The 14728-nt window shown below is 41.9% G+C and overlaps 1 protein-coding gene across 1 annotated transcript in view; it reads right to left on the bottom strand.

Moving 5' to 3' along the window:
• LOC123999603 (UV radiation resistance-associated gene protein-like) overlaps positions 1-14728 on the bottom strand; it is a 145527-nt gene that overhangs the window by 81193 nt on the left and 49606 nt on the right. Inside the window, exon 8 of the mRNA XM_046305522.1 lies at positions 240-366. Coding sequence (XP_046161478.1) covers positions 240-366 — 127 coding nt within the window. The remainder of the gene's footprint in view (positions 1-239; positions 367-14728) is intronic.

Below are 14728 nucleotides of genomic sequence, written 5' to 3'. Positions count from 1 at the left end.
TAAGTAGTCCAACAACAGCAGTTGGCTGACCTTCAGCATACCAGTCTCGTAGGATCTATCAGAGGTAGTGCACTACACAGAATACTAGGGTGCCGTTTAGGGCAACCCCAGTGTAAGGTACATAACAGGAGTACAATCCCATATGGACGCCAGTCCCCACACTATATGCAATTTGAAATTGTAATATCTCGTGGCTTGGAAATGCCAGTCAATTGTGTCCAACTCCAAATACCCCTTACCTTTCTTCTGAAGCTGTGCTCTCTCCTTCTGCCGCAGGTCTGTCTCGCGGCCCAGCACCTTCCTCTGTCTCTCCAGCTCACCTCGTAGCATCCCGAGACGCATCTGCATACACTCCCGCTCCTTCTTCTGCAGAGAGAGAGCGAAGAAAGGAGAGAGAGAGGTGGAGAGGAGAAAATGAAGAATAAACCGAGAGAGAGTGAGAAAGAAAGAAATAGAAAGAGTATATATGTTTCACCACAGCAAGTGCTTTTCATTATTCCAGCTCAACACCATATCCCCATTAGGTCTCTCAGAACAAGCCACACAATCTAGGGCCAATCCCATAACAAACTCATTCAATACGCCTCTCATAACCCATTATACACTGTCAATACTGGATGGATGAAGACAAGTGGGGCCTCAAACAAGGTCTTTCAAAGGAACCCCTCCAAAATCACTCACGAGAGAAATTGGAGATCCTCATATAAAGGGCAAAAGCGAGTTAACCCCTTCATGTCCACAATGGAAATATATAATTTCCTCTGGTACCCTTGTTCTCTGAGCTTACTGATGGACAAATCTGGAAAATGATTCTTCAATTGGCCAATGTGTTTGTCTAAAATACAAGTTTTTGACACTACTATATTTAGTCTTTGGACATATTTTATGAATGTGAATTCATGTGAATACATGTTCAAATGATCAGATCTTAATCATTGGTGGTCAAAACACAAACGTACGTGGACACCCCTCCAAAATGAGTGGATTTGGCTATTTCAGCCACACCCGTTGCCGGCCGGTGTATAAAATCGAGCACATAGACATCTCTATAGACAAACATTGGCAGTAGAATGGCCTTACTGAAGAGCTCAATGAGTTTCAACGTGGTACCGTCATGCCACCTTTCCATCAAGTCAGTTCGTCAGATGTCTGCCACTGCTAGAGCTGCCCCGGGTCAACTGTAAGTGCTGTTATTGTGAGGTGGAAACGTATAGGAGCAACAACTGCTCAGCCGCGAAGTAGTAGGCCACACAAGCTCACAGAACTGGACCGCCGAGTGCTGAAGCGTGTAAAAATCATCTGTCCTCGGTTGCACCACTCAAAACCAAGTTCCAAACTGCCAATGGAAGCAATGTCAGCACAAGAACTGTTTGTCAGGAGCTTCATGAAATGGGTTTCCATGGCCAAGCAGCGGCACAAAAACATAAGATCACCATGCACAATTTCCTTCTGAATGCAATTGAGCCAATCAGTTGTGTTGTGACAAGGTAGGGATGGTATACAGAAGATAGTCCTATTTGGTAAAAGACAAAGTCTATATTATGGCAAGAACAGCTCAATTGAGCAAAGAGAAACAACAGTCCATCATAACTTTAAGACATGAAGGTCAGTCAATACAGGAAATATCAAGAAGTTAGAAAGTTCAGTCGCAAAAACCATCAACCGTTTTGATGAAACTGGCTGTCATGAGGACCGCCACAGGAAAGGAAGACCCAGAATTACTTCTACTGCAGTTACTTACAGTTAACTGCACCTCAGATTGCAACGCAAATAAATGCTTCACAGAGTTCTAGTAACAGACACATCAACTGCTCAGAGAAGACTGAGTGAATCAGGCCTTCATGGTCAAACTGCTGCAAAGAAACCACTACTAAAGGACACCAATAAAAAGAACAGACTTGCTTGGGCCAAGAAACACAAGCAATGGGCAATAGACCAGTGGAAATCTGTCCTTTGGTCTGATTAGTCCAAATTTGCAATTTTTTGTTCCAAACGCAGTGTCTTTGTCAGACACAGAGCTGGTGAATGGATGATCTAAGCATGTGTGGTTCCCACAATGAAGCATGTGAGGTGTGATGGTGCTTTGCTGGTGACATTATCAGTGTTTTTTAAAGAATTCAAGGCATACTTAACCATTATGGCTACCACAGCATTCTGCAGCAATACGTCATCCCACCTGGCTTGCGCTTAGTGGGACTATCATTTGTTTTTCAACAAGACAATGACCCAACACACCTCCAGGCTGTGTAAGGGCTATTTGACCAAGAAAGAGAGTGATGGAGTGCTGCATCAGATGACCTGGCCTCCACAATCACCCGACCTCAACCCAATTGAGATGGTTTGGGATGAGTTGGACCGTGGAGTGAAGGAAAAGCAGCCAACAAGTGCTGAGCATATATGGGAACTCCTTCAAGACTGTTGGAAAAGCATTCGAGGTGAAGCTGGTTGAGAGAATGCCAAGAGTGTGCAAAGCTGTCATCAGGGCAAAGGGTGGCTATTTGAAGAATCTCAAATATAAAATATACTACATAATCCCATGTGTTATTTCATAGTTTTGATGTTTTCACTATTATTCTACAATGTAGAAAATAGTACAAATAAAGAACAACCCTTGAAAGAGTAGGTGTTCTAAAAAAATTGACCGGTAGTGTATATACAGTGCCTTGCGAAAGTATTTGGCCCCCTTGAACTTTGCGACCTTTTGCCACATTTCAGGCATCAAACAAAGATATAAAACTGTATTTTTTTGTGAAGAATCAACAACAAGTGGGACACAATCATGAAGTGGAACGACATTTATTGGATATTTCAAACTTTATCAAATCAAAAACTGAAAAATTGGGCGTGCAAAATTATTCAGCCCCCTTAACTTAATACTTTGTAGCGCCACCTTTTGCTGCGATTACAGCTGTAAGTCGCTTGGGGTATGTCTCTATCAGTTTTGCACATTGAGAGACTGACATTTTTTCCCACTCCTCCTTGCAAAACAGCTCGAGCTCAGTGAGGTTGGATGGAGAGCATTTGTGAACAGCAGTTTTCAGTTCTTTACACAGATTCTCGATTGGATTCAGGTCTGGACTTTGACTTGGCCATTATATCACCTGGATATGTTTATTTTTGAACCATTCCATTGTAGATTTTGCTTTATGTTTTGGATCATTGTCTTGTTGGAAGACAAATCTCCGTCCCAGTCTCAGGTCTTTTGCAGACTCCATCAGGTTTTCTTCCAGAATGGTCCTGTATTTGGCTCCATCCATCTTCCCATCAATTTTAACCATCTTCCCTGTCCCTGCTGAAGAAAAGCAGGCCCAAACCATGATGCTGCCACCACCATGTTTGACAGTGGGGATGGTGTGTTCAGGGTGATGGGCTGTGTTGCTTTTACGCCAAACATAACGTTTTGCATTGTTGCCAAAAAGTTCAATTTTGGTTTCATTTGACCAGAGCACCTTCTTCCACATGTTTGGTGTGTCTCCCAGGTGGCTTGTGACAAACTTTAAATGACACTTTTTAAGGATATCTTTAAGAAATGGCTTTCTTCTTGCCACTCTTCCAGAAAAGGCCAGATTTGTGCAATATACGACTGATTGTTGTCCTATGGACAGAGTGTCCCACCTCAGCTGTAGACCTCTGCAGTTCATCCAGAGTGATCATGGGCCTCTTGGCTGCATCTCTGATCAGTCTTCTCCTTGTATGAGCTGAAAGTTTAGAGGGACGGCCAGGTCTTGGTAGATTTGCAGTGGTCTGATACTCCTTCCATTTCAATATTATCGCTTGCACAGTGCTCCTTGGGATGTTTATAGCTTGGGAAATATTTTTGTTTCCAAATCCGGCTTTAAACTTCTTCACAACAGTATCTCAGACCTGCCTGGTGTGTTCCTTATTCTTCATGATGTTCTCTACGCTTTTAACGGACTTCTGAGACTATCACAGTGCAGGTGCATTTATACAGAGACTTGATTACACACAGGTGGATTGTATTTATCATCATTAGTCATTTAGGTCAACATTGGATCATTCAGAGATCCTCACTGAACTTCTGGAGAGAGTTTGCTGCACCGAAAGTAAAGGGGCTGAATAATTTTGCATGCCCAATTTTTCAGTTTTTGATTGAAAATACAGTGTTACTGAAAATACAGTGTTATATCTTTATGTTTGAAGCCTGAAATGTGGCAAAAGGTCGCAAAGTTCAAGGGGCCGAATACTTTCGCAAGGCACTGTATCAACAATATCTATAAATCCACACACACACACCACTAGAGAATATGCAGTATAAGCAAATCCAATGCAAGTCAATAGAGACTGGAGAGAGAGTAATTTGACAAAATTCTCTCTCATCTTAAACATGTTCAGATCTTAATTTTTGGTATATTTCTTGCCTGGACCAAAATTTTAATATACAGTTTTGCAAATCTATTAAAAATAAAAACACCAGATTTACATAAGTATTCAGAACCTCTGCTATGAGACTTGAAATTGAGCTCAGGTGCATCCTGTTTCCATTGATCATCCCTGAGATGTTTTCACAATTTGATTGGGGTCCACCTATGGCAAATTCAATTGACTGGACATGATTTGGAAAGGCCCACACTTGTCCATACAAGGTCCCACAGTTGACAGTGCATGTCAGAGCAAAAATCAAGCTATGAGATTGAAGGAATTGTCCGTAGAGCTCAGCGACAGGATTGTGTTGAGGCACAGATCTGGGGAAGGGTACCAAAAACATTTCTGCAGCATTGAAGGTCCCAAGAACCACTAAGACTCTTCCTAGAGCTGGCCGCCAGGCTAAACTGAGCAATCGGGGGAGAAGGGCCTTGGTCAGGGAGATGACCAATAACTCAAATGGTCGATCTGACAGAGCTCCAGAGTTCCTCTGTGGAGATGGGAGAACCTTCCAGAAGGACAACCATCTCTGCAGCACTCCACCAATCAGGCCGTTATGGTAGAGTGGCCAGACGGAAGCCACTCCTAAGTAAATGGAACATGACCACCCGCTTGAAGTTGCCAAAAGGCACCTAAAGGACTCTCAGACCATGAGAAACAAGATTCTCTGATCTGATGAAACCAAGATTGAACTCTTTGGCCTGAATGCCAAGCATCACATCTGCGGAAAACCTGGCACCATCCCTATGGTGAAGCATTGTGGTGGCAGCATCATGCTGTGGGGATGAATTTCAGTGACAGGGAGCCTCAGGATCGACGGAAAGATGAACGGAGCCAAGTACAGAGAGATGCTTGATGAAAACCTGCTCCAGAGCACTCAGGACCTCATTCTGGGGTGAAGTGCCGTGTAAATGACTTCTTTGCACAATTCTAGCCAGTTCCTCTGTCCAATGTATGTGTTCTTTTTCCCCATCTTAATCTTGTCTGATATGGCTTTTTCTTTGCAACACTGTCTAGAAGGCCAGCATCTTGGAATCGCCTCTTCACTGTTGACGTTGAGACTGTTGTTTTGAGGGTACTATTTAATGAAGCTGCCAGTAATGTACTTGCCCTCTTGCTCAGTTGTGCACCGGGGCCTCCCACTCCTCTTTCTATTCTGGATAGAGACAGTTTGCCCTGTTCTGTGAAGGGAATAGTACACAGTGTTGTACGAGATCTTCAGTTTCTTGGCAATTTCTCGCATGGAATAGCCTTCATTTCTCAGGAATAGACTTTCAGAAGAGTTTCAGAAGAAAGGTCTTTGTTTCTGGCCATTTTGAGCCTGTAATCTAACCTACAAATGCTGATACTACAGATACTCAACTATTCTAAAGAAGGCCTGTTTTATTGCTTCTTTAATCAGGACAACAGTTTTCAGCTGTGCCAACATAATTGCAAAAGGTTTTCCAATTATCAACTAGCTAATCCAAGTTATAATTTTAAAAAGGCTAACACAACGTGCCATTCATTGGAACACAGGAGTGCTGGTTGCTGATAATGGGCCTCTGTATGCCTATGTATATTTTCCTTATTTTTTTATCTTCCGTTTCCAGCTACAATAGTCATTTAAAACATTAATAATGTCTACACTGTATTTCTGATCAATTTGATGTTATTTTAAATGTACAAAAACTTTTCCCTTTCCTTTCAAAAACAAGGACATTTCTAAGTAACCCCAAACGTTTGAATGGTAGTGTATATACCAACAATTATTAAGATCTGAACATGTTTAAGATATGAGAAAGAGGGAAAACTCTGAAATTACTCACTCTCCAGTCTCCATTGACTTGCATTTGCTTATACTGCATGTAGTCTAGGGGTGAGAAAGTGTAGATTTATTTGTATATATAATTTAAACAAGTATTCACATGACTTGATTCATGAAATGTGTCCAAAGACTAAATATAGTACGATAGAGAAACAGGTCAAATAACAATACTATATGCTTTTAAACTATTTATTTCTGAAATGCATTTCAAAATACTCAGGAAACTAGGTGAATGTCGCAGGTTACTACTTCACAGGAGAGCAATTTGAACTTAAACCTTTTTTGTTAGCAAAATGCGTTTTTTGGCAGAAATGGAACATGTGAACTGTCATGTACCTTAATAACATACCTGTATGACATCTGTAAATACGAATACAATTGTTAAATTATGAGCCTAGTTGGTTTAGCCACAGAAAAAGTCAGCAACCTTCCCACTAGCCATGATTGGCTGAGGTAATGAGTGGGCTGGACATGCCGAGAGATGAGTATGGATTGGTCTGCCATATAGCACACTTCTGTCTCTTTGAGCTGGTCAGTAAGTGTAGGTAATCCTGTCTAACGCAGCTTTTTTTATGTATCGTGTAGTAGAACTGTGTACGTGTTGCTCTCCACTTTCTGGAAGACCGAGTTTTGAAATCAGTGGAATTACAGTATAATAGCTAAGGAGATGGAGAAAACACTTCACTCCGGATTACATCTTCAAACTAAGGACAACCATGGCATCCGTGACAGGAAGAAGCGCCCATCTGTGATGTATTCAGGTAAGATAGTCTAGCTCGCTACATTTTCAGATATGACACTCTTCTAATTTTGACAGAAAGTAATTTTAATTTCAAAGTTAATGTGTACTGTTAGCTAGCTAGCTAACATTACGTGTATGATATTATTATTATTTTTATCTCAGAGCCATTGCTTTGCTAGTTATATCCTAATTTTAGCTAGCTAACATTGAACCTGGTTGGTTAGCTACCTGCATATTCATGCAGGGTAGTAATGTCATGAGTTGGGATTATGGTTCATTGTTTACCTAGCTAGCTACATGTCTTAACAAAAGACCACTATGAAAAGTATCCTTTTCATCAGAATGTCACTGCGACAACTATTGATAGAAGTAGCTGGTAAATTTGCTCTACTCCAATTTCAGAGCACTCTCGTCTGAGTGTGCCAGAGCGCAATGTAACTGACAAATTAACGCTCAACACCCGCTGAATATGGCCGGTGTCAGTAAACGTTGCCAAATTTAAAAATAATTGTTGCCAGTAACACAGTTGCAGTCACCAACGTTCGGGATAACATAAAAACAGCCTAACCAGCTCTGCTAGGGTGAGAAAATGGTCAGTGAGCGGTTCTCTCATTTGTGTCTGGAAGTAGCTAGCAAGCTTGCCAACGTTAACCAGTTAGCTTGGGCGCTTGACTGTTGTTGTTTAGACAGAACGCTCAGATAAACTCTTAAAGAGGACAAAAAGCTTAAGAGGGTGTGAACCATGCTGAATGGGTGTAGACAAAGAAGAGCTCTCCAGTAGGTACCAAAACATTCAAAGGCCATTTTCTCAAAAGGGAGTTTACAAGTTTATCAACTTTCAAAGTAGAATTACTTTCCCGTTGTTCCTCAAATGCAGTGTATTATATACCATTTTGTAGCTCTTAATCCAATGTAAAAAAAAAACACTTTCAAATTTTGCTACATAAGACAGAACCAAGGCGGTCGATCACAGTTAAAAAATAAATGTATACATTTCCTCAAAATCCCAATTTAGATTGTCATTATCTATCATACTTCCAATGTCAATCTTAAAATCTTCAATGTGACCTGTGTAGACACTTGGACTTACCTACTATGTTGACCAATGTCATACAATTACACCATATGGAATTTGTCCTGTGGTGCATTTTGATATTGTACTAAATATAGTTCAAGGACGTGAATGGGTTTGAGGTCACTGCCAAGCGAGAGAGAGAACATCGCACTAACTGGCGTAAAGGGCCAGTGTGTTATGTAGCAAAGTGTTATCTGATAGAAGTGGGTGGGCTTTGTGACTGGTTCATTCTGGGACTGACATTGTGGCTGAACCCTCTAAGACCTGGAGCGGGGCTCACTACATCCAGGAGAGGTGAGGTCGGGCCTTTCGCTGCCTTGTCTTGACTGGACCTTCCTCACTTCTGCCCTTTTCTCTCAGACCAGGGGTCTTAAACCTTTTTTTTGCCCATGGACCTCCACCAAGGCAAACCGGAGACCCACGGGCCCCCATTATATATTTTTATTTTTCCTTTATTTAACTAGGCAAATCAGTTAAGAACAAATTCTTATTTTCAATAACGGCCTAGGAACAGTGGGTTAACTGCCTTGTTCAGGGGCAGGATGACAGATTTGTACAATACATTCAGTATTGTTGTAATCAACATTTTAAATGATTAGATTTGGTAGATAGTTTTCATTATTTTCACCTCCTACATTGTAATTGGAAGAGGAAGTGTAAACACTAACATAGCCTATTATCTGAAAAAGGGAACTCAAAACACATTTTTGCTAATAACAGCTAATTAGCTGGTTAAACAAAGGTTATCCATGTTTTGGCAAACATGTACTGTACAAGGAGAAGATGAGAGAGCACCACAACATCACCTATTCACTAATTTATCAGCTGCAGACAAGCCAATGGAGTTGGTGGGGGAGGGGGAGGGGGGGCATAGAGTCAGCCATTATATTGCAGTCCTAACTATCCAAGGCCAGGCCAGGCCAGGTAGATGACGATGAGACCATGAGTGCTGAACTGAACCAAATACTTATCTTCCCTGGCTGGCAGACAGCTGGCTGTAGATTGATCATGGGACTGCGGGGCACAGGGGTGACGGAGGGGGCTGCGCCAGTGAAACATTAGATTCTGATTACATCGGAGTGGACAGAGAGACTGAATCCTGCTGTGGTATTCACCACACAGCCTGAAGTCACAGTTTATCACCATATCAAACACTTCAGACTGTCAGAGCAGTAGGGGAGAAGCTGAGCTGTGTGTTTGTGTGTGTGTGTGTGTGTGTGTGTGTGTGTGTGTGTGTGTGTGTGTGTGTGTGTGTGTGTGTGTGTGTGTGTGTGTGTGTGTGTGTGTGTGTGTGTGTGTGTGTGTGTGTGTGTGTGTGTGTGTGTGTGTGTGTGTGTGTGTGTGTGTGTGTGTGTGTGTCCAGATGGCTTCCAAATGGTCTCGCTTGGAGAGGGGGAGGAAGGTGCATATGAGAAATGATCATGAGAGACGTGAGGACTGGAGGTTCTCAAACGAGTGTGGGGGTGACAAGATAAATGTGCTACCATGTAAGAAATAGTACAGCATCAGCATTGCACCCTTTAGGGGTGGGGAGAAGGTGGTGCAGGGTCACACACACAGGGCTAGCATCAACACCAGATGACATCTAGCTCACCACATGTCCCGTCACCTGGGTATACCTGGATAGAGCCATTAGTATATGCAAGTCAATATCTCCAGCCACCACAGGGTGCCTCCCTATCAGGCCCCAACACCATCCCTGAACATCTCACTCTATCTGGGGTTCACTTAAGGCCTGTTGGGAGGCCCCCTCCAGCCCTGGATGTACTACCCCCAAATGAAGAACAGCGCTTGCTCTTTCGCAGGGCACAAAGTTGGAAAGATTAGAGGAGAAAGAGGGATGGATGGAGAGAGAGAGCTTGTCCTCCAACTCAAACCCATTTTGATTCCTCTGATCAGTATCATAATCCACCGCCAAGGAGGCTAATGAAAACCAGAGAGAGAGTAAGCTGACTGAGCATCTCCCTCCTCTCCCAGTCTGGCTGCTTGATATGATCATCCCAGTCAGTCCTGCATTCCTCTATCTTCTGACCCAGCAGGAATTTTAACCTTGTTATTTAGAGAGAGCATTTATTTTGCCAGTTGCCTGCAGCTGTGTGTGGTATCAACACACACACACAGACAGACACGTACACGCACACAGGCACAAATGCAGGCACTCACACGGACGGACACACACAGATGGCGATCGCAGCCAGGATCAGTAAATGCTGATATGCCTCTTATCAAGGTCTTCTGAGGCTTTTTTTTAGGAAAACAGAGGGTGTCAGTCACTCAGACAGGCTAGATAGAGCCCCCATCTCCCGGAGTGTCAGAGCCCATATGTAGTGCAGGAATGCTGCAGCTCGCGTGTTAACCACCACTAACTACAGCCCTCCTCTAGACTTTTGCCAAATGCCAGAGTTGACAGGTAGGCTGAGGCCGGTGTGTGTGATGTATGTAGTGCTTGTGCGGGTGTGTGTGTTTGCGTGCATGCATGTGTGTGTGTGTCTGTGCGTGTGTGCATGTGTGTGTGTGTGCGCCTTACAGCCAAAGCGCTGTGTATTGCTTGTCTGAAGGTCCCCGGACATCAAACAGCCAGTTGGTCAGCTGAGTCAACAGCGACAGAGGCATAACCTGGCCGTAACCCTGGAGATCAATGGCAGAGTGTGGGTGAGAGGGTGAAAGGGCCACGCCGGGCCGTGTTGGTGGGCTCCATTCCACACCCTTTGATCCCACACAGACGTGAGGTGGGGTGGGCAGACAGAGGGAGAGAGAGATACTAACAGGGAGAGCACTCATAAACAGAGAGGGGAGACTCAGAGTAAGACACACACAATGCTCCCCTCTTTGGAAACCAATAACTCAGTGGGATCATTTTAAAAGGATCGGTCTCAGCTACAGTACACAGAGAGAGCAGCGGTGACTGATCAAAAGGAGATAGAACATGATTTATTAGCTGAGGTGAACTCTAAAAGGCTTTGGAATGTTTCATTGAGGGGAAGTATCAGCCAAAAGGCATTTTCAATGGGAACATTGTGCTGTAGTGTGTGTGTGTGTCTTCATCATCTGATTGACTGAGGTGCTAGTAAGTAGTCAGTTTAGTTCAGTGGTAAAGAACACAGCACTCAGACAACAACAGGGTGAGAGAGAAGGGGACAACTAACTGAGGTATGTAGGTGAACAACAACAAGAAACTGTTGGAGCTGTGTCCTCTGACCGTGATGACAGCCACGCACGCACGCACGCACGCACGCACGCACACACACACACACACTATTCATAACCCTTGACTTATTCCATTTTGTTGTGTTACAGCCATATATTTTCTCTCTCACCCTTCCACACACAATACCCCATAATGACACAATACCCAATATTCTTTGAAATGTTTGCACATTAATTGAAAATGAAAAACAGAAATATCTAATTTACATAAGTATTCCCACCCCTGAGTCAATACATGTTAGAATCACATTTGGCAGCGATTGTACAATATTTGCCCATTATTCTGTTCAAAATGACTCAAGCTCTGTCAAATTGTTTATCATTTGTTTAACATGAAATACCCCTGAAAATGTTTACAATTACAAGCTTACCCATAACATGATGCAGCCACCACTATGCTTTAAAATATGGAGAGTGGTACTCAGTAATGTGTTGCATTAGATTTGCCCCAAAGATAACACTTTGTATTCAGGACATCCAGTTCATTTCTTTGCAGTACTACTTTAGTGCCTTGTTGCAAACAGGATGCATGTTTTGTAATATTTTGTAAATTCTGTACAGGCTTCCTTTTCACTCTGTCAAGTGGCTTAGTATCGTGGAGTAACTACAATGTTGTTGAGCCATCTTCAGTTTTCTCCTATCGCAGCCATTGAACTCTGTAATTGTTAAAGACACCATTGGCCTCATTGTGAAATCCCTGAGCAGTTTCCTTCCTCTAAGGTAATGGAGTTTGTCGTCTTTGTCGTGACTGAGTTTATTGATACACCATCCAAAGTGTAATTAATAATTCCACATTGCTCAAAGGGATATTCTTTTATATTTATTGTTACATATCTACAAATAGGCACCCTTCTTTGCGAGGCATTGGAAAACCTCCCTGGTCTTTGTAGTTGAATGTGTGTTTGAAATTGTATCTGTGGGGTACGCGATTATTGCACATGCACAAACAACTTATTATGTGACTTGTTAAGAACATTTTTACTCCTGAACTTATTTAGGCTTGCCATAACAAAAGTGGTTGACTACTTATTGACTCAAGACATTTCAGCTTTCATTTTTAATGAATTAGTTACATTTTTCAAAAACATAACTCCACTGACATTATAGGGTATTATGTGTAGGCCAGTGACAACAATCTCAATTTAATTTTAAATTCTGTCTGTAACAAAACAAAATGTAGAGAAAGTCGGAACACACACACTGTAGAGAAAGCTGTGGAGGAAGGGGGGAGGGCGGATACATCTTGTGTGCAAAAATCAGCTTTTAACTTGACAGTGTAGCCTATACCTTGAGCCGCAAAACATGAAGGTGTCAGAGCCCCAGGGCTTTTTTAACAGGAGCTTTTGAAGTGTACGTTTACAATAAACACAACATTTAAAACCTAGGATTACCACTCCGTTTTCACAGCTGTTTGGAAGCCAATTCCAACATTTTTAAATATGCTTTCTTTTTATTGGTTTTGATTTGACTTGAGGGTGGAAATAAAGTTACACTTTTTTTGTTAAAATGTCCCAATGCAACATGCAGGGGTATTCAACTCCAGAGCCTGCTGGTTTTCTGTTGTACCTGATTATTCATTGCACCCGTCTAAATCAGTCCCTGATTAGAGGGGAACGATAAAGAAATGCAGTGGCACTGGTTTTGAAGTCCAGAGTCAGGGTTGGGTAGGTTACTTTCTAAATGGATCTGTTACAGTTTATAGTCACCTGTCCAAAATTGTAAATCAGTAGCTTAACTTTTGGATTACCCAAACTCAGTAATTAGAGCCACAAAGTCATAAAATCTGGTTTTAAATGTAAACCTAACCTTAACCCTAATGTTAACCACACTGCTAACCCCTAATGCCTAACCTTCAATTAAGACCAAAAAAGCTCATTTTTGTTTTCATTAATTTTAACAATATCACCAATGACAACCTGCTTAAGAGGCATTAGAAGAAGACAAAAATGAATATTACCAATTGAACAACATCCATTGGAGGACAAATCAATGTTAGAGTTTGGATGTTGCATTTTACTTTATGGGTTGGTTATGTTGGCCTGCTATAACCCATTGCTTTCTACTACAGGTAATAATATGATTATCTTTACATCTTTCCAGCTTTTTATAGCGATTAGGACTTGGGAAATATAGATTAGCCAAATTGTTTTACCTAGCATCAGCCCAAAACTAAGAACTAATTAGTCTACTCTGTTGTTTATGATTTTGTTGTCATGGAGGAGTGATTGGGCTCATTTCTTTGAGTTGAAGAAATGCTGCTCTCGAATGGCAAGCTTCGAGCGCTACCAAAAAGCTTTATTTGCATTTGAAAAATGAACCCCATATAGTGCATTTGCTAAGAACACCTATTGTTTACATTTGTTGGTGACACTTTGATATCTTGATAATTTGCAGCTGTTTAAGGCTATAAACAAGTGTGTGGGTTTGAGCATGTGTCCGTTTTTGAGCAATAAAAGCCGCATTCATGATGAAACTTGTTTTTGACTGTATGGAGAACAATACCATGGGTGAGTTTAGAAGGGAGAAACTCGCTGAAACTTTAATTCCATAGGTTGGGTACCGCACTATGCAACTGTTACAAGTAGAGGTTGACCGATTAAATCGGAATGGCTGATTAATTGGGGCCGATTTCAAGTTTCCATAACAATCGATAATCAGCATTTGTGGACACCGATCATGTCCTATTACATTGCACTCCACGAGGAGACTGCGTGGCAGGCGGACTACCTGTTATGCGGGTGCAGCAAGGAGCCAAGATAAGGTGCTAGCTAGCATTAAACTTATCTTATAAAAAAACAATCAATCTTAACATAATCACTAGTTAACTACACATGGTTGATGATATTACTAGTTCATCTAGCTTGTCCTGTGTTGCATATAATCGATGCAGTGCCTGTTAATTTATCATTGAATCACAGCCTATTTCGCCCAACGGGTGATTTAACAAGCGCATTCGTGAAAAATGCACTATCGTTGCGCCAATGTGTACCTAACCATAAACATCAACGCCTTTCTTAAAATCAATACACAGTATATATTTTTTAACCTGCATATTTAGTTCATATTGCCTGCTAACATTCATTTATTTTAACTAGGGAAATTGTGTCACTTCTCTTGCGTTCATTGCACGCAGAGTCAGGGAATATGCAACAGTTTGGGCCGCCTGGCTCGTTGTGAAATCATTTGCCAGACTTTTACGTAATTATGACATAACATTGAAGGTTGTGCAATGTAACAGCAATATTTAGACTTATGGATGCCACCAGTTAGATAAAACACGGAACGGTTCCGTATTTCACTGAAAGAATAAATGATTTGTTTTCGTTATGATAGTTTCCGGATTCGACCATATTAATGACCTAAGGCTCGTATTTCTGTGTGTATTATATTATAATTAAGTCTATGATTTGATAGAGCAGTCTGACTGAGCGGTGGAAGGCAGCAGCAGGCTCGTAAGCATTCATTCAAACAGCACTTCACTGCGTTTGCCAGCATCTCTTCGCAATGCTTCAAG

This window comes from Oncorhynchus gorbuscha, linkage group LG16 (genome assembly GCF_021184085.1).
Source record: "Oncorhynchus gorbuscha isolate QuinsamMale2020 ecotype Even-year linkage group LG16, OgorEven_v1.0, whole genome shotgun sequence".
NCBI classification, from domain to species: Eukaryota; Metazoa; Chordata; class Actinopteri; order Salmoniformes; family Salmonidae; genus Oncorhynchus; species Oncorhynchus gorbuscha.
Note: the sequence above shows the minus strand (reverse complement) of the source record. Positions and strands in the feature narration are given on the sequence as shown.